This window comes from Aythya marila, assembly GCF_965140915.1.
Source record: "Aythya marila genome assembly, chromosome: 1".
Classification (NCBI taxonomy): Eukaryota; Metazoa; Chordata; class Aves; order Anseriformes; family Anatidae; genus Aythya; species Aythya marila.
In genome coordinates, this window is record NC_139042.1 from 165,116,813 (window position 1) to 165,135,338 (window position 18,526).

Below are 18,526 nucleotides of genomic sequence, written 5' to 3' on the forward strand. Positions count from 1 at the left end.
TATACATTGTAACATTAAAAAAAGTTATTCACTTACTATCCTGATCTGTATATACATCTATAATTTCACTGGTTTTGTTTCCATCTCCAAAAGCTGTGCTTGCAGTTACCCACAGAGTATAATGGCTGTATTTGGCCAAGTCATCTAGAACTGCAGACTGGGACATATTGACATCGCTGTAGTTACCAGAACTTGTGAAATTCTGAAGGAAAAAAATAAATAATAATAATAATAATAATAATAATAAAATGTATTGTCTCTGAACATAAATGTTACTTATTCATTGACTTCTCATCACCACCACCAAGACAGATGATTCACCAGATCATTCAAGAGACATAAATATATACTTTGACTAGTAGTAGGTACTGATTTTTCTGAAATAATCAAGTTATTTATTGTATGTTGTCTATTACTCCTTGTACACACTACCTAATTGACTCATCCTGTCATTTGTAGCTGTTGAATGACAATCGACCTCTTTTATACACATTGACAAATATTACAAATATTACAAATATTACAAATATGTAATATTGCAATGGGTTTATCCATACTGCAACAGGAAAACAACAACAAAAAATCTGCTAATTGTTCATAGATTACATGAGCGCACTTGATTGTCTTGTCTGATCTGCATAAAGTGATCTGCATGAAAGCACTTCTCCCACTTTGCTCTTTTTTTTTTTTCTTTTTTTTTTTTTTAATGAGAGTAGACCTTATGTTTGTCTACTTGGCTAACTTTGAATTAAAAGTTTCCAGAGGCAGAGATCTCACTGGAACACTTGATAAACCTTTCCTCCAGTTTTCATTAAAAACATGTCATTGTTTCTATTACAAACAAATATCTCCAGTGGATTGTTTTGAACTGAATGGACCAACAGAATTCTTTTCCTTGTGCAGTTACTTGTTAACAAAAGACAACCACATGAGGACCACATCCTACTTTCTTTCAAACTATATAAAAATTTTCACTAAAACTATGACTGCTGCAATATGTTACTGCTTCAGACCCTATAAGGAGTCTGTTCTTGTTTGGAATGAGCAATTTTGGAAACTGAAAAGAAAAAAATTAACTCAGATTATACCAAAGCTATACCACATAACCGAATCTGTATTTTCCCACTGTTTTAAAAGAACTTGACTTAGAAGGCCCACAGCAGTTTGGCTCATGATTTGAAAACTACTGAGAGGTCATGGGCCCCATAAGGAAACTCAGCACCTGTATGTGGTAGTAAGTCACACTTGTGTTCCAGCTTTGAATTATCAGCATCATTCCTCTCTAGCAGCCACTTTGCTCCATTGAGCACGTGGCATCAGCAGCCAAGATGACTATAATGTTTGCATATCTAAATTCAGAAATACTGTATATAAACACGGGCATATTAAAACCATATACTAAAAAATAAGTTGTATTTCTCTTGAGGAAATTTCTTACTGAAGAAATTAGTGTGATATGCTCTGCTAAACAGTTGATTCAATATCTTGAAAGTTGATAGTTTGGTATACAATCTTCATGTCTGTCACTGAAATGTACTGATTTCTATATGTAACATGGCATGACCAATTTCTTTGTTTTTTTTTTTTTCATACAGTCAAAACTATTTCTGTAGGGAAAAAAAAAAAAAAAAAAAAAAAAGGCCATACTCATTGTTTTCCCTGAGATTTTCACACCAATATCTGCAGACCTATTTTTGCCTATGGTTACCAATGCTCACATAAAATAAGTAAGTAAATAAAGTAAATAAGCAAATAAACCATTTGTTTTGTTTTGTTTTGTTTTGTTTTGTTTTTTGAATGCAGAACAGAAGCTGCTCCAATTGATGGTATACATTTCTATATACACTCCTACTGACAGACTTGGAGTAGAGAAACAGAATCCTAGAACCACAGACTTAAAACACACTCACAAGCTTGTCTGAAAGATCTGGTTAGGTCAACATCAAACGAAATACAAAGGAATTCCACCTTAACTTAGACTTTTGTCTAAATATAGATGGAAGTTAACACTGTCTTCATGTCACTAACTGAAAAATATTGGGAAAAGCTTTGCTTTACACTTGAGTGGGGAAAGATACTGGAAAACAAGGACTGAATTCTGAGGAATTTAATTAAATCATCTGATGCTCAAACACGTAACATAAAATGCTTTCTGAACCAAATGTATCGTTCTACTACTCTCATGTTATTATTGCTACGTATTATGAGTAATAATTAGTGATTGACAGTAATAGTATCTACTAAGATCTAACAAAGACTTAAACTATTTCCCTGAGTTTTCAAGGTTAAAATGTCAAAGATACAAGACAAAGTTTTGATTCTAGCTTTATAGAGAGTTTACTGGTATGAACAGCTGAAAACCCAAGCCTTAGTTTAAAAGGCATACCTTTACAATTTAGTCAGCTGCCTGCCAGTTACACACTCAGTGAACCAATGTGAAGGCTGTAACAACAGAAGTTTTGGTGGTTCAACAAACACTTTTTTAAGAGAAAGTCTCCTTACAATGAGGAGCCCAAGGACTGATAAGAGAGAACTACCTCAAACTTCCGATATGACATAATATTAGCAAAGAATGAACACATAATTAAGAGTAAGGGTGAACAGGAAGAGCTGTGTGGGTACAAACTGAGAAAAGATGAAACTTGTACTAATTGTACCCTGGGGACAGACCACTATAGGAAGTTTTAGAATTAACTGTGGCTGCAGATGAAAGCAAACAGCTTAGGATCTTTGGCTACAGCTGAAGAAATTCTTCCTTCTATCCCCTTCTTCATCCATACATGAAAGAAGTTTTGACATAGCAAAGTATCAGATTATTAAAAGCAGCTAAGTGTAAGCAATACAAGCCATGAAAGTGTCAGAAGAAAGTAGTATCTTCTTCACTCTAGGAATCAGCAGAAATTTCCAGTGGCATAAAGCTGTAATTAGTTGTATACAGACAATATAGTGTTGCTCTTCTTCACTGTTAACCATTTCCCCCCATTGTTTCTTTCTTTGCACATTTGTTCATTGTACTGTAGGGCTATTTTGAGTTAGAATATCACATACTTGACTCTGGTAATTAGGAGAGCACTGACACCATGAGGGCTAATCCAAGCCATCCGTCAATGTAATGTACACTGTTCCAGTACTTATCTAAGTGAAGATACTTGCTTTTTGTGGTCTGTACTGTACTAAGACCATCTTTTCAAAAATCTCCAGTGTACTTTAGGGAGTCTCCCTTTTTCCCTTATTTTGGTCATACTGGTGAGAGAAAATTTTTGCTTTTTAAGTTAATACACTGCATTCCTTGCAACCCTTGTCTTCATTCCAAGGTAGACCAAGCCAAATTCCATTCTGAACTGTGTCCAGTCACGTTCACTTAACTTGGCTTCAACAAAAACCTGGTGGTATGGGAGCTGGATGATTTCGGGTCTAATACTCAGAAGAGCAGCGGGCTTTCTTTCTCTTCTTAGTTCCTGGTTCCCCTGCCTAGTTTGGCAGAGTAGGACAGTTTTCATCTGTTCTGAAATTCCTATGCTGGAGAGGTTTCTCCAAGCATACATTTATATTAGTAATTAGCACCTTTCCCACTTTCTTGTTAATCAAAACACAGATATAGAGAGATTGAATAGAAGAGTTTATTCAAGTCAATATTACTGTTTATAGATCAATATTTAACAATAAGACAATTATTTCCATAAATTCTTTGTCTGTTTTTCCATGGTAAAATTTAGAATATGGGAAGTATCTGCTTCAAGTATCATGCAAGGAACCACTAAACAAAGCTTGCAAAGCTGCTGCTGCAGACAGTAAAAGCTTGAACTGCAGGAATCCAGCAGCATGACATAGAAGTGACAAGACCAAGAGCTACAGTGCCATATAGTCTGTGTAGGGAGTGCTCTTGGTCAGAATGCACATCATCTCTTTACTGGACTGGTGCAGAGTCACGAACATAAACCAAAAAGTATTTTCCCTAGATCTATGACAGAATCTGAAAAATACAGCTGAACTTGAAACTAGTGCAAGCGTTGGTTTGTTCTGCTACCTTCTAGCAGCTCTGCCTGGAAGACATTCAAGTTATCTCTGCAGACTACCATTTCGTCTCACTGTATTTCTGTGAATCTTTGTCTTTATTTGATAATGAACAATGTATTTGGCTACCAGTCATCCCTCTCTGACACTTTCTTTTACAGCCTGTCAGTATCCCACAGAAACAACCTACTCATCTATCAAAATCCTCAAATCTAATCTCCATCACTAAATTTTTCCTTCTGCTGTTCTGTTCTGAATCCCAGGTCTGAGCATCGTGCAGGCCTTCTGAATGGACAGTCACAGTGTTATTTTTCATGTAGACCTGTAAAGCAAAGAGACTATAAATTATTTTTCTGCCCTACAGAAAAGGAAAAAAAAAGGTTGGGGGAAACTCTTTTTCCTCTAAGTTTCTGCAGCATGTCAAGGAGTAAAATGCACTCTTTATCTCAGGTCTTTTACTTTTTTTCCCTGAACAAATTACTCTGCAGCTACCAATTTCCTGACCTTAACAATGTTGTTTATAATAACAGATTTCTATTCATTAATATATCTGATGAGTCTGAGAATATGTGGAGACATGAGAACCTGAGACAACAGAATAGTAATAGTTTTAGTATGATGTTTATATCTATTTCAGATTATGAAAACATTAGAATATGTTAATTTGCTTGAAGTTCTTCAACTGGGACAGTTTTCAGGCATTTGTAAGATAGACTTTAAGGCTTGGACCTCTTGTTTCCTATTATGTCCTGAAAAAGAAGCAGAAAAACTAGCAGGGAACAACAGAGTGTCTGAGAATGGAGGGTTCATAGAAGTGTGAAAAGATCATCTATATTTTCTATTCCTCTATTATCATTCTCAAAACTGAAAACAGAGTTTGATATATATGAGTAATGGTGACCTAGATGCAGGAGCATCCAAACAAGTATTATGCCTTTTCATATGTGTGCAATACAAAACTTAGCAGGATACCCTGAAACTATACAAATATCCTTCTAAGTTACAGACAGTTCTAAGCCCTGCCCTGTGTGTGTATATGTACGTATATATACACCTGTATGTATATATTACAGATGTTTATATGCTGGCTTTCATACAAGCATTTCTCTGTAAATATAAATTATCTGTCAGAAAGAAGTTGGGGAGAGATGTTTTTAAACTCCTGTTTGAAATGTCTCGCATACACAGGAATGACAAGGAACAGAATAGGAGCGTAATGTAGGTTTGGTGGTTTCCATGCTAAACAGTGAACACAGATGTATGTGAAAGGCAGAGAGAGTTAAGGGGAACAGACAGATTAGGAGTGGATCATGATTTGAGAGATTAATGGTGTTCTCCCAAGGCCAGTAAGAGAGAGATGCAATAGCAGGTGAAGTTTATCTTCTGGTAGTTTTCTACAGTGGGATGAGTTAAAAATCAAATCTGAATGGGTGAAGATGATGGGTTCCACATCTGTAAGTGGAGCAACTGTCAGTATTCTTCTGTCAAACAGATTATATGCCAAAGCAGCAGTAACTACTACCCATGCCACCATCCTTCACTTGCACAACTATATTATGTGACAATGAAACTGGACCCTCACCTTGTTGGGCCAATGCTACTATGTTCCATCTTCCCTATCTTGCTCCTTCATTTCCAGAGTCCTGGGCAAGTCCAGAGGGATTATAGTTCTTGTTGTATCAGTTTCACCATACTCTTTCACCTCAGAGTTCCACCTTCCTAAAGGCAGGAATTAGGCCAAGTCTGTAGTCCTCCTCTAATATCCCTTCAGTTGTACAAGAATTAGACAAATGCAGACACTTCTCATAGGATGGGCTTGTTCAGGCAATGCACTGGTGTAAAGGTTTCTCCAGGAATTTGTTAGGCTAACAAAAATGTTGTTGGTACAGAACTGTGTGCAAGCAGAGGCTAACACTCTGAAAAGCAGCCCTAATTTTAATCTCATCAACATGTGAACACATGGCATGGTCCTGCTTGCATCTCAAAATACGCATACAGAGCCTAGAAACCACACAGCTTCAGAGAAGTCAGAGATACACAAAACCATGTCAGCAATGACTCAACCACAGGTATTTGTAAAATCTGTGAGCATTTTTTCTTTTCTTCCTTTTCCTCCCCACGTGTAAAGCTTGTAAACAAAAACCTGTAAAAGAAGCTTACTTCTTCTTATTACACTTCTGTATCAGAATACATTATTCGAAAGAAGAGCAGAAAAACTATATGTAAATTAATACATATGATCCATAATTAAGGATGAAAGTATCAACAACAGAAAAAATAGAAATGTCCAGATCACCAAAAAATAATAAATATTATTTGTCTTTTATGCTTTAATTTAGGATTCTCAATAGTTTTGTTTCAAGATGCTAAACAAATATGTCCTTCTCAGAGTAACAAAACTATGAGAGAATCTATTCTCTAATTTGACTGTATTACCTTATTTTCAAGCATGCATTCTATACAAGCATTAAAATGTTTAAACAGAGCTGTTACAGAAATTAATTCAACTTGATAGATTAGAATAACAGTCTCAAGGATGTGCAATGAATCTTTAATGAATTAATTATTAGAACAGTTCACTGAATCATACAAATGAAGAACATAAAGAGAAGCTTACCTGTATGAATATCCCTGAATTATTTTTGAAATAAACTGAGTAGTACAGTATTTTTCCATTAGGCTTTTGAGGAGGAGACCAGAACAGCATTACTGATGTAGAAGTAACGTTTCTGTATATAACATTTTTCGGAGGATCACCTGGTGCTGAAAAAATGTTAAGTTTTAGCATGCCTAACAGAAGGCTTAGTACATTACTGTGTCCAAGACATAGCCACTATTGATTTCACAACAGCCTATGTCAAATTGAATACATTTCTGAATGTGGTATAAAAATTGCTTCTGAAAATGATAAAATAGTAACTGTAAACAATTTTTTAAAACTTTTTTTTTTTTTTTTTTTTCAGACACATTTTTATTTTGCCACACTGGCACACAAAAACTATTTTCTTATTTGTCCTTTATTTACTATGTTTTGCGTACATAGTCTACACTGTGTATGTACACAAGTAAGTGACAGTTATCACAATTTACAAACAAAAAAAGGACTTCAGATCTAAATTAAAAGCCTGTTTCTGTCTTTGATGATTATAAACAGAGTTTAGGCTTCCAACTCTTATATGTTAACCAGATACCTAAGCTTGGACAGCATGATTTTCTCTGCTTTTTAATCTCTTTCCTCAGCCTACTGAATATACAGGAAGGACTGTGTAAGTATTCTTCAATTAATCCGTCCTCCTATCCTGTAAAGCATATGGTCCTTCTCAGTAGCACAGGGATGCAGGAAACTCAAATTCCTTAATTTCATCATTTCAGTTGAAGAGAACTTAAGTCTACATTCTGGCCATTCAAGAAAGTGCTCTACACAAGTGCCATAGAGTACTGAACACTGTAGGTGAAAACTCTTGTTTTGTGTTGTTCTAGTTTGTATAACATACTAAAATATTGGAGGGAGAACTCTAAGATTGATGCCTAAAAATCCTGCCTTAAAAAGTCCGTTTCAAGCTTTATTAGCAAAGATTGGGAATACCTAAAATTTGGTGTTTCAGTCTTTTGAGAGATGCTTTGGATAGACACTAATCTTGCTACTGATAGTTGAGTTTATCTGTGCATGATGATTCTAAAATATGTCTGCACACAATCCATTTTGGAACATATTGCAGCAATATAATTAGTGGGAAAAACAGAAATATTAATGTAACTGAAAACCTTTAAAAGCACAGTATACAGTATGATCATTTATAGAAGTTAACTACAACTTTGAAAATCATTAAAAAAGAACAAACGATTAAATCATTGCACACCTACAGATTTAACTTTCAAATTAAATCCATTTCAGGATTGTGAGAAAGACTCTAGAGAGTATTTTCCCTCTCAGAAATTATGGCAGAGCAAGATAGAGCAAAGAGCTATTACGTATATTATAATATTAATTAGGTTTATTTCAAAATTTAAAACTAAATTATTTTAGTCTTACCTGTCTTGAAGGGAAACACATTCTGCTCAGTAGAACAACAGAAATTCCAAACATAATTTTATAGAACCATAGATATAGTGTACAAACACAGACACACATCCACACACACGTATATACAAGTAGAACATCTCTTCTTGACCAGTCAAATGCCATTCTCCTTCAGCAGCATTATTAACTTATATAAGCCTAACAGAAATTCAAGGCTACATGAAATCAAAGATTCCTACTACATGTAACATATAAGCTTACCTCCTTCAGAAGTTCTGAATATTATAGTATCGCTTTTTATGTTGCCATCTCCAAATCTTGTACTTGCTGTAACGTATGCACTATACTCAGAGTTATTTTCCAGATCTGTGAACTGCAGTGATGTTTCTGTTACATTAACACTCCTTTTTGATATTTTATTCCTAAAGAAAAATATTTTATTAATTATATATGCATGCCATTTCTCTATGTATACAACTCTGGAATATGATATTAAATTGAAAAAATGCTATATTGTGGTAAATACAAATATTTTAGGCTTTAAAGAAGGCCTTGGTAAGTTCCATCTCATATATTGAAAAGCTCACGTTTGTACTTTTGCATCACAATAGGGCTCTTTATTTATTTATTTATTAAAAAAAAAACACCAACAACAAAACAACAACAACAAAACAAAACAACAACAACAACAAACACCAACAAAAATGTATGTCAATTCCATCAGCAAAGGAGATTATTATATTGAATACTGAGGAGGAGTAGGTCCATCTTGTAACTGCTATCAAATGGTTATATGGTACCCTTGGGAAGGACACAGGAGGGCATAACTAAACTGTCTCCCTGGACAGGAATAGCGAAATATAAAAAGATTATAGCAGGGAGCATGCCCTACTGTGACTCTGTGAAATTGGTCAGAAGGCTGAAGTTATAAATGGAATAATAGAAGATGATATGGAGCAGGAATTAGCTGGTGCTGAGTTAATTCTGGTGGAATGTAGCAAGGGATCAGAATGGAACTCTAGTCAGGCCAAAACCAGCCTAGAATGACCATAAGATGTAACATTAATAAAATGCTGGTATTAGCATAGGTATGAAATGATTATAAGAAAGTAAAGTAAGATACAGAAATAACTAATTTGAATTTTAAAAGTCTGTTATTCCTGAAGAAATTAATTTATTATTTTACAGAAGAAAAATAAAAATCTGGCTAACATTCCATTCTGCAAATAATTCTGTATGAATGGATACTCTGTGTTTCTAATGGGATTTCATAGAAGGATGATAATTTTACAATAAAAAAAAAAAAAGCAAAACAATGAAGGCTGATCCTTTTCAGGGAAACAGTCTTTGTAACACAGTGCCACCAACATTATATTTTTCTCAAAGTTTTGATATTTTGAGTAGTGTATAAAGGAAAACAAAAGGCTGCTGTCACAATTATTAAATTCTATACAAAGAAAACACATTTTCTTTGATCTTTGTCCAATATATTCTTAGTACAGAAAAAGGTAGCTGGTTGTAATTTAAGAAGAAAACGTACAGCTCACTGCTGCAAACATTTCCATGCTGAGTAATTGCATTCTCATAATGTCTTATTTGCCAAAGAACATCTCCACAATTAGGCCATCGTTACAAAGAAGAACTAAAGCTTGGAGTTTTTCAAGAAAAGTTGATTTTCTGTTCAGAAAACAACTGAGACTGCAATCAAAATAATAAGAATAGAATGATCAAGGTGAATTTAGTCTTCACAGACAATGAGAAAGAGGTCTAGCAGAATACACTAACCTGAGGAATTCCAATAAGGAACAATAATATTAAGTTTTAAATGAGATTTTTCAAAAACCTAGACAAAGGAGGTCCTAAGAAATTGTGTACTAGACAAAGACAGGCACTATAGTTTCATTAAAAGATTGCACCTCTAAGTAGATCTATTCAGTAATTACCTCAGAAAAAAAAAAAAAAAAGCTCAATGGGATAATGCTAATTTTTGAGCCTGAAATATTTTCTTTAAAAGAACAGTGGTATGGGTTGCTGTGCAAGTACAGCAAGAAGTAAATAGCTATTGGCAAGTTGAGCAGTTTCATTAATATGCCTTGGTACTATGGAACTGCTGACTCGCAATATGAGTTTATAGACTCAAGGTACCCAGAAAGTTCCTTTGCTACTTACTTGTACCCAAAACCACCGTGTCCTGTGACAAATTCATGAAGGACAATACCAAAGAGAACGTTGCTCTTTACAGAAGTTGTGGATTCTTGTTCCCAAATCATTAAAGAAATCTTACCAAATTTTCTGTAATTGCCATGATGTATTTAAGAGAATGAACAATTATTTAACTATATATAGAACCTGTATTAGCTTTCCTTTTCCTGCTTTATCAAGAAGCTCTGGGAATAACAATCTCCCCAGTAACACAGAGAATGCCTCTCCAAAAGCAGAAGCTATGGCATGGCAGTTTGCCTTGTCATATATCACCCTGAAACACACTGGATGAAATTATATAGCCAATTCTGTTAAATACATAAATTAAAAAAAGAAAAAAAGAAAAAGAAAAAAAAAAAAGAGTGAAGCTGTGACCCTTTGGAAGGCAAAGGGAGTTTTCCTCCAATGTCCTTGCCTCAGGATGATACCTAATCCCTGTCTAATTTTAGATATGGCACAGTAAGGACAGATAAGACACAGCAAGGAGAATACGGACTGAAAAAGAACAAGGGTTACTGCAAAAAGTTATGTGTTTGTTTAATTCAAATGTTTGGAAGGATGGATCAATTAACAGTTTTTAAAAACTAATTCTTACTAACTCACTTGTCGTAACAAAAGCAGTAAGCTTTTAGGCAATATAAGGATGAAAAGTTCTATAACCTCAAGTCCTCCAAAACAGTAATCTATATCATGAAGCAGCTCCTTCCTAGATAGAAGACAGTATTAAATTTATAGTTTGTTATTAAGGACTACCAGACCTTGCCAACACAGCAGAATTAACAAGACAAGCTAAATGTAACTCTTCTGGAAAGAAGAGCACACTCCTATTCATTTGATCACAAACTTAACTAGAAATTATAATTTCTACTGAAGAACTGAGGACAAATCTTACCCCAAAACTGTGAAGTTACATTAAAATAATAAATGTAAGCCCAATAATATTACATTTATAAAGACTTAATTTGCACACTTGGTTCAAATCTCATAAGGTGGAATTCTTTAGCATTTGCTTGCCATGTTTTTGTATTGGCAATAAAATGGTACAGCATAAATACAGTTATTAAAAGTAATCATAAACAAAATCTTTTCAATCCCATAAGAAGTTATAAATAGATCTATGAAGAAACGGCAAAGCACCAGACTGAACAACATTGTACGGAGAACAGGACAGAAGCTGCAAGTTTAAAAATGCCCAAATTCCTTTTGAAAGATTAAAAAAATAAAAGATCCCAGGAGCAAGGACAGGAAACAAATGCAGGGAAGAAGAAAAGGAGAAAAAACTATATAGCAAGTGAAAATTATATATGAAAGAAATATTTGTTTTGTTATAAATATATACAAAATACAACATCAAGCATAACTAATAGCACATACAAAGACTAAAATTGCAAATCTTGAGCTCTTATGCCATATGGATGGTAGCTAGTAGAGATCTCAAATTGTTTTTACACACTTTCTACAAAATAAATCTCCTTCATGTCAATTTCAGATTTCCTTTACGTTTTAGGATTAGCCAGTGCCCTGCCTTAAAATAGGCCCAATCAGTATAGAATGAAAGTCATCACGCTCTAATTAAAATTTGAATTAATTTACAAAAATAAAACCCTCAGGAAAAAAAAAAAAAGTAAAAAAGAAAAAAGAAACATTGAAACCACTTGCAAAATATTTAATACCTCAGTTTTCAATTACCACATTATATTTGAATTTGTATACACAAAAGGCTAGTATTCTAAGTGCTGGATGAATATGTATTCTCCAAAAACATGTAATCAACACATTGTGTAAGAAAAACCTAACATTCCTGCTAGGTTACAGATTAATATTTATCCTCAGAACTATTTCCAGAAAATCTTACCAGACGTAAACTGTGTAATAGAGGATAATTCCATTTGGCTCCAGTGGAGGTTTCCATGACAACTTCACAGTGACACCCGACAACTGTTTTACTGAGAGGGATTCTGGAGGAGAACTAGGAGCTATGAAATGAGAGAACAGGACACAACATCTTGTTAAACAGCTAAGATTGATGGGATATGCAGCATCCTTAAATAGGATTTTAATTATTTGTGATGGAAAGTGAACTTTGTGCTACACAGGTACAGTATCCATCAACTAATGTTATAGCACAGCTTCTTTTCCTTTTTCTGACAGATGATAAAAGAAGATTTTGCATGGTGGTGTTAGAACATCTGTTTCTGTGATTCAATGGAAAAAGTACTTCATGAGAAAACGGGGCAATGGGTAGGTCACAGTGATTCACCTACTGTCCAAGTATGTTGCTGTAATGTTTTTTCTTCTAATAAAAGCAAGAGCTTTATAGGTATGAACACGTGTAAAATACAGCTAAATAGTTCCCCTGAGGAAAAAGAGGTGCTGGAAATAATTATATGAAGCACCAAAATGTGGAAAAATGCACAAGCACGGCACTGAGAGATGATAAAAATGTGGGATACTAGGCAGCAGTAAAATCTATGCACTCCATCAAATAAGGACCACATTCATACACTTAGCATGTCACAAGGGCAACTATAAAGATAGGCATTGACTGAGACCATTAAAATTCATGTTAAGATGAACTTTACATGACACCATGTTACAACTGTGCAGGGAAACATCATAAGTAAGGGAAAGTGTTACACCATGTTTGAATTCATTTTAATTGAATTACTCTGAAGTTCATATAAATATTACTGAAGAAAAACATACCTATGTATGTATAAGTGATATTGCTTTGTATTAGCATGTTATTGAGAAGCAAACCGTCTTCTTGATTCATGTATATATGCATCACTATGTGGTACTATTAGAATGACTTCTGTTTTTCTCAAATTAATCCAAATAGCATCATGTACTAAAAATTCAGGTCATAGTTGTAGTCATGCATGGAAATTGAGAATATGAGCATAGCTATTAGCAAATCTATGAAACATTTGGTCCAAAACTTGGAACACTGTGTTCCTGTGAAAAAAGTACATGTGGTGTATTATAAATATTTTTGTTTCTCAGTTGTTGTTCCTTCTATTGCTATCTTAAAAGTTGGCATAAAGGTTTTACAACTCTGTACATTCAAGACAAAGATATTTTTCATGAACAAAGGTTCACTGAATTCAGTAAGCATCTGCATTTAGTAACAAAAAAAATGGTGACAGATGTATTTAGTGTTTTTCTTGTTACACTGTCCTCAGAGACTATACAATAAAAGATCTATGAAACACCGAATGTTGTATCTTCTTGGCATGTCCAGTTTATTGTACAATTCTTGTTCAGGGGATTTTTTTTTGCTAGAGTATAGAATTAATATTGTTCTAACTGAAAATACACTATGTAAAAGATAGTTTTATCCAAATTAGCTGTTCCCAGTATGCTCCAATAACATTACTATTGAACAAAAGTTTATTACTTTTGGTGAACATAAGCTCACCAACACCTTGGAGATTTGCAAAGATCTATTATCATCAAAAATTGGATCTTGGGCAAGTCAATGCTTCCTAATAGATGGAAAGAGACAATTTGGGAATGCCTCATGGGATGTTTGCGTCAATGCAGCTTTAATCTAGGTTTTCAGAAATTTCCTCCCTAAGCAATGGAGAGAGACAGACAGGCTTCTTCAAATGCAAGTCACAGCACTTAATTGAGATTCTGCTTTGAATTTTTTTCAGGAGTCCCTTACCAGTATCTATAGAGGAGATCAGTGACAACTTCATACAACTGCATTGGCTACTGAAAGTGCAAATATCATTTTATGGTACCTCTGCTGATTTACGAATTGTACAAATTAGCAGGGAATGCAATGACTATGTTCTACTGTGAGCCCATAGAACACTCCCCTGCTAAATTTCAAAGTCTAGTACTACTGAAAATGGACTTTGAGTATTTTCATAATATTAATAATTTTGCATCTATGTGTGCATGTGTGCCTCTGTTTAGAAGAGCCCCAAAATCTCCAAGTAAAAGAACCAGAAATGTCCCTGGACCATTTAAGATGGTGTTGGTTTTCCTTTTCTCCAGCTCTCACAAGTCTGCAGAACAAAATGCAACATTCAATTCTAGTGTTTGATTAGAATAATACTAGTAAATTAAGATCCTTCAAATGCAGAAGATGTTAAGACCAAATGCCCGTGCACAGCAATCTTATGATTCATAGAGATTGTATTGGTTAACATATTACATAGTATCTATAAACACACACACACAAAGATGCAAACACGGATGCATATCGTTGAATGTGTAGATAAATAGATATAGAGATTACAAAAATGTGTATAAAACCCATGCATAGCTGATATAAAGCATAAGATTAGATTAAGACTACAAGCAATGAAACATCACAACTTCTGTTCTGACTTACCGTCCTCATCAGTCAGTACATGCAGAGGTGCACTACAAAGGCCCTCTCCCATCGTGGTACTAGCAGACACTTCTATTGTATATTCTGTATATTTCTTTAAATCTAAATAAAGAAGAACAATTCAGAAAATCAACCATTCAGTAGGGAAAGTTTTTTCTTTTAATGGAAAAAAAATATATTGAGATCCTATTCCACAAGTAGAAGTTCTGAAGTACTGAACAGGCCCAGCATTTACTCTGATTGGTGCCTTTAGAGACTGAAAAAAAAAAAAAGTGACTTCAGCTGCACCTCATACGTCTTGCCCTCTAGACTACTTTATATCTCATATTCCTGGAATGCTTTAAAGTTTATGCTTAGTGATACTCTGAAAATATACTAGTTGAAGTATTGGGCTGCCAGTATTAGCTGGTGAATTATGCTGCAGTTATAATGACAGAATAAATAAAAAGATTAGAAAGATACATAGGTGAGCTCAGTGTTTACTTTGTTACAATGATAGATACATGAAAAATATTATTGAAGTTCTTTATACTTTAAACATCTACAACACAATAAGAGGCATGTTAGATTCTGTACCAAGCATGGCCCATTCTACCACATTACTGCAGGACACAACTGGCTGCCTCTCAGCAGAGGCAACATATAGTTATGTAAGGACAAGAATGATTTTGTCCTTTCAGGGAATTAATTGATATGAATCAGTGGGTCAGTTGAATCCTTCTCAGAATAAGTTACAGTTGCCTTAAGTTCCAGATCATTATATACTAGCCTGTAATACGTAGTACCAGATGAGTAGTGTTTATGACTCTTTGCTCAGTTCCACCAGTCCTCTTGAGATAGATTGTGTATGTCTGTATGATTCCATTGGGAATGGATGGTGGAAAAAATGATAATTCAATTTCCACAGATGAGATGTTCCTATAGGTTATGCTTTCCGGTGCAGAATCAGGAACTAGAAGATGAAATTTAGACTTGTAAAAGATCACAGTTAGTTTCATTGATTTCTTAAACATTTTTTTTTTTTAAAACTGGCTACAAGGAAACACACTGTGAACATTTTGATTTTTATCTTGGTGATGGTTTTCTGGTTTTTGTTTGTTTGTTTGTTTGTTTTTTTGGGGGGGACTTTGGGGAGCAATGTTGTCTGTTGTATGAAATAAATTTCAGGAGGCTAAATTGGAAGATCAAAAATATATGACAGACATGCACTGCATTGATAAAGGAGAGGTCATTCTTTTTAAAAAAAAAAAAATATTAAAATCATCTTAACATGCCAGATAAAAAAGCTGCTAGAGCATGGTACTAAACTTTCCCTCTACTATCCCATAACTATTACTGCTATCCTCTAAGCTAGCTGTTATTAGAAGATTTTTCATGTGCTGCTGTAATTTACTCTTCATATCAGGAACAGCCTTTGTATTCCTTCTTTCAAGGTGAAATATGCAAACTGCATGAATGCCTGTATTAAGGGGAAAAAAGGGGGAGGGGGTGAGGAACCCTAACTTTATGCTGTGAGGGCCCTGAGATCAATTTGCCTCCTGGGGGTTTGGCTGTGGGGTCTTGGGGCCAGCTCAGCGATAGAGTAGCTGAGCTGCTCTATCTTTTTTTCACCTCCTCGCTGGAGACACACTCACAGACATTGCATCAGTGAGGCCACAGCCAGGGCTGACCACTGTCCTCTGGGAGATACTTTCAACCAGGGCTCTCTTGCTGCGTCCTTGGTTGAGCTACAGCTCCTGCTGCATTGCTGAAGTACCACTGACCTAGCTCCGACTTGCAGACAGACATCTCAGGCTGGCCTCCACTTGGCCCCACCACCATGGGCCTGCTCAGCTATCACTGGGCTGTGTCTGACTTAGTTACTGTCACTGAAACTGATCCTGACCCTGACTTGCTGACTCACTTTCCTCACTTGACCTGCCTCATCACCACGGACTCGTTTGGCAACCTGGACTCGGCTGCTCCTGGCTGCCCCCCGCACTGAGGGTTGGTGGGACAGGCCCTGGCTAGTGAAGCTCCTGCCCTGCAAGCCCAGGGACCCTCCTTGGGTCTTGAATCCCTGTCCCTTAGGGAGCAGCTGTCAATTGCTTTATCATGGCAATTGTTTTTTGTGTACATGTGTATTTCTATCCTCACAGAAATACACAAGTGTTTTCTGTTATCCAAATTTTTCTGATATAATAATATATCTGATTCCAGCAACTTATAATCATACAATGACAGCACAATTTGCTCCAAAGATCATATAAGGCATGGACAGATGTTTGGAATGCCCAAAACATTCTTATCAAAGTAAGGACATTTAAAAAAACTTTTCTGCTTAAGCAACATCAAGAAATTGAATAAATACCATGAGACCCAGTGAAATAAGCCCACAACTCTGCCTAAGTTCATGGCAGAATGGTAACAGAACTCCCAAGAGCTCTTGGATACATCAGCCCATTAATAGGTTGTAGTTCACTCAAAATGCTCCACCTTTCAGATCCTCCCTTATTTTCATTCTTCTCATCTCAGAAGATGTTTTGTTTATCAAACATCACCATAAAGCCGTTGACTGAAAAAAGTACAGTATTTTTTTAAAAGCCATATACTCACCAGTTTCAGAAGTTCTCACCAGAAGTGGGAAAGATGACTGATTCCCATGGCCAAGTCTGGTGAATGACCTTACAGAGATGTTGTAGAGAGTATATGGACTCAGTTCAGTAAGTGATATGCTTGTAGATGAGGCATTTTTAATAAATAAATCATTGGAATCACTGTAGAGAACTTCATAGTGAGTTATGAGACCATTGGGTTGTTCAGGTGGTAACCATCTCAGATATATCTCTGTTGCAGTCACATTTACTAACTCTACATTTTGGGGTGGGGAGTCTGGTTCTACAATACAGAAATCAAAGAGAAAAAAAAAAATAAACAAGTCTGAGAAGTTCAGTTAATTGAATATAGGACTGATCTAATAAACCTATTGGATTCTAACACACTGAGATATCCTGAGACTGTAACAAAATGCATAGCTAACTGTAGCAAAAAGGCACTAATTTACTTACTCACATTCCTTCTCAAAGTTTTACCTCTTTTTAACTTAGTTAATTTCTGTGGCTTTTTTTTTTTTTTTTTTTCCACTAATAAAACTAGACATCTTTTTGCATCCCAGACACTTTAGCTTTTCTGGATCTTTTTTCTTTTCATTCACTTACAAATGTATCCAAAAGTTCAGCTTAAAAAAACAAAGAAACAAAACAAACAAACAAAAAAATACAACCTCTTGTCTATTGCTTTCATTCAGATTCATTCTTCAAATCCTTTTATTGGCTTCCTCTAATTCAAGTTCTTTAACTTTGAATGTTATCTTTCTGCTTTCTTCTTAAATAACCACTCATCTTACTTCACTCAACCAACAACTGAACAAGGGAAAGGGACTGTATGCAGCGTAACTGAATTCCCTTTTAGTTTACTGATACAGTTGTTAATTGATAACCCCAAAGACCCCAGTGTAAATCTTGCATACACTGGTGAGAAGGTCAGGCACAAAACAATTCCAGCTCCAGGGCAATGTGTTGGCTAAATCTACTGGCAATGTACTCATGTGACTCCAGTGAGCTCATAACACATTGAAGTGTTGAAGGAGTGAGTGGGCTGCACTTATGAATAAGATCAGCTCTGAATGTCAACCTTGATTCCTCTGAAGGCTTCATCGCTTCACCCCTGAAATAACCTCTCTATAAAATAACAACAACAACAACAAAATGTAGTAAGAACTTAGGATTATACTTTAAGTTTGTGTACACGTACACAGGCATTTCAGAATTTATCTTGAAAGGTTTTTGTGTAAAGGTCTCACAAACCCATTTCATTCCTGATTTCTGAGCCTGTGAATAAAAAACATTAACTGTAATAGATCACTATTCTCTGGATGACAGGACTGCCCACATGGATAACTC

At 35.2% G+C, this 18,526-nt stretch overlaps 1 protein-coding gene across 10 annotated transcripts in view; it reads right to left on the minus strand.

The window, feature by feature from the left end:
• The window catches only part of PTPRQ (protein tyrosine phosphatase receptor type Q), a 136,446-nt gene that overhangs the window by 66,335 nt on the left and 51,585 nt on the right, over positions 1–18,526 (minus strand). For all 10 annotated transcript variants that reach the window (XM_082778171.1, XM_082778174.1, XM_082778173.1 and 7 more), the window contains 7 exons: positions 17,181–17,462; positions 15,355–15,537; positions 14,586–14,687; positions 12,093–12,213; positions 8,297–8,457; positions 6,632–6,777; positions 37–202 (listed from right to left, as the gene is read on the minus strand). In XM_082778171.1, the coding sequence (XP_082634297.1) occupies positions 37–202; positions 6,632–6,777; positions 8,297–8,457; positions 12,093–12,213; positions 14,586–14,687; positions 15,355–15,537; positions 17,181–17,462 (1,161 nt within the window). The remainder of the gene's footprint in view (positions 1–36; positions 203–6,631; positions 6,778–8,296; positions 8,458–12,092; positions 12,214–14,585; positions 14,688–15,354; positions 15,538–17,180; positions 17,463–18,526) is intronic.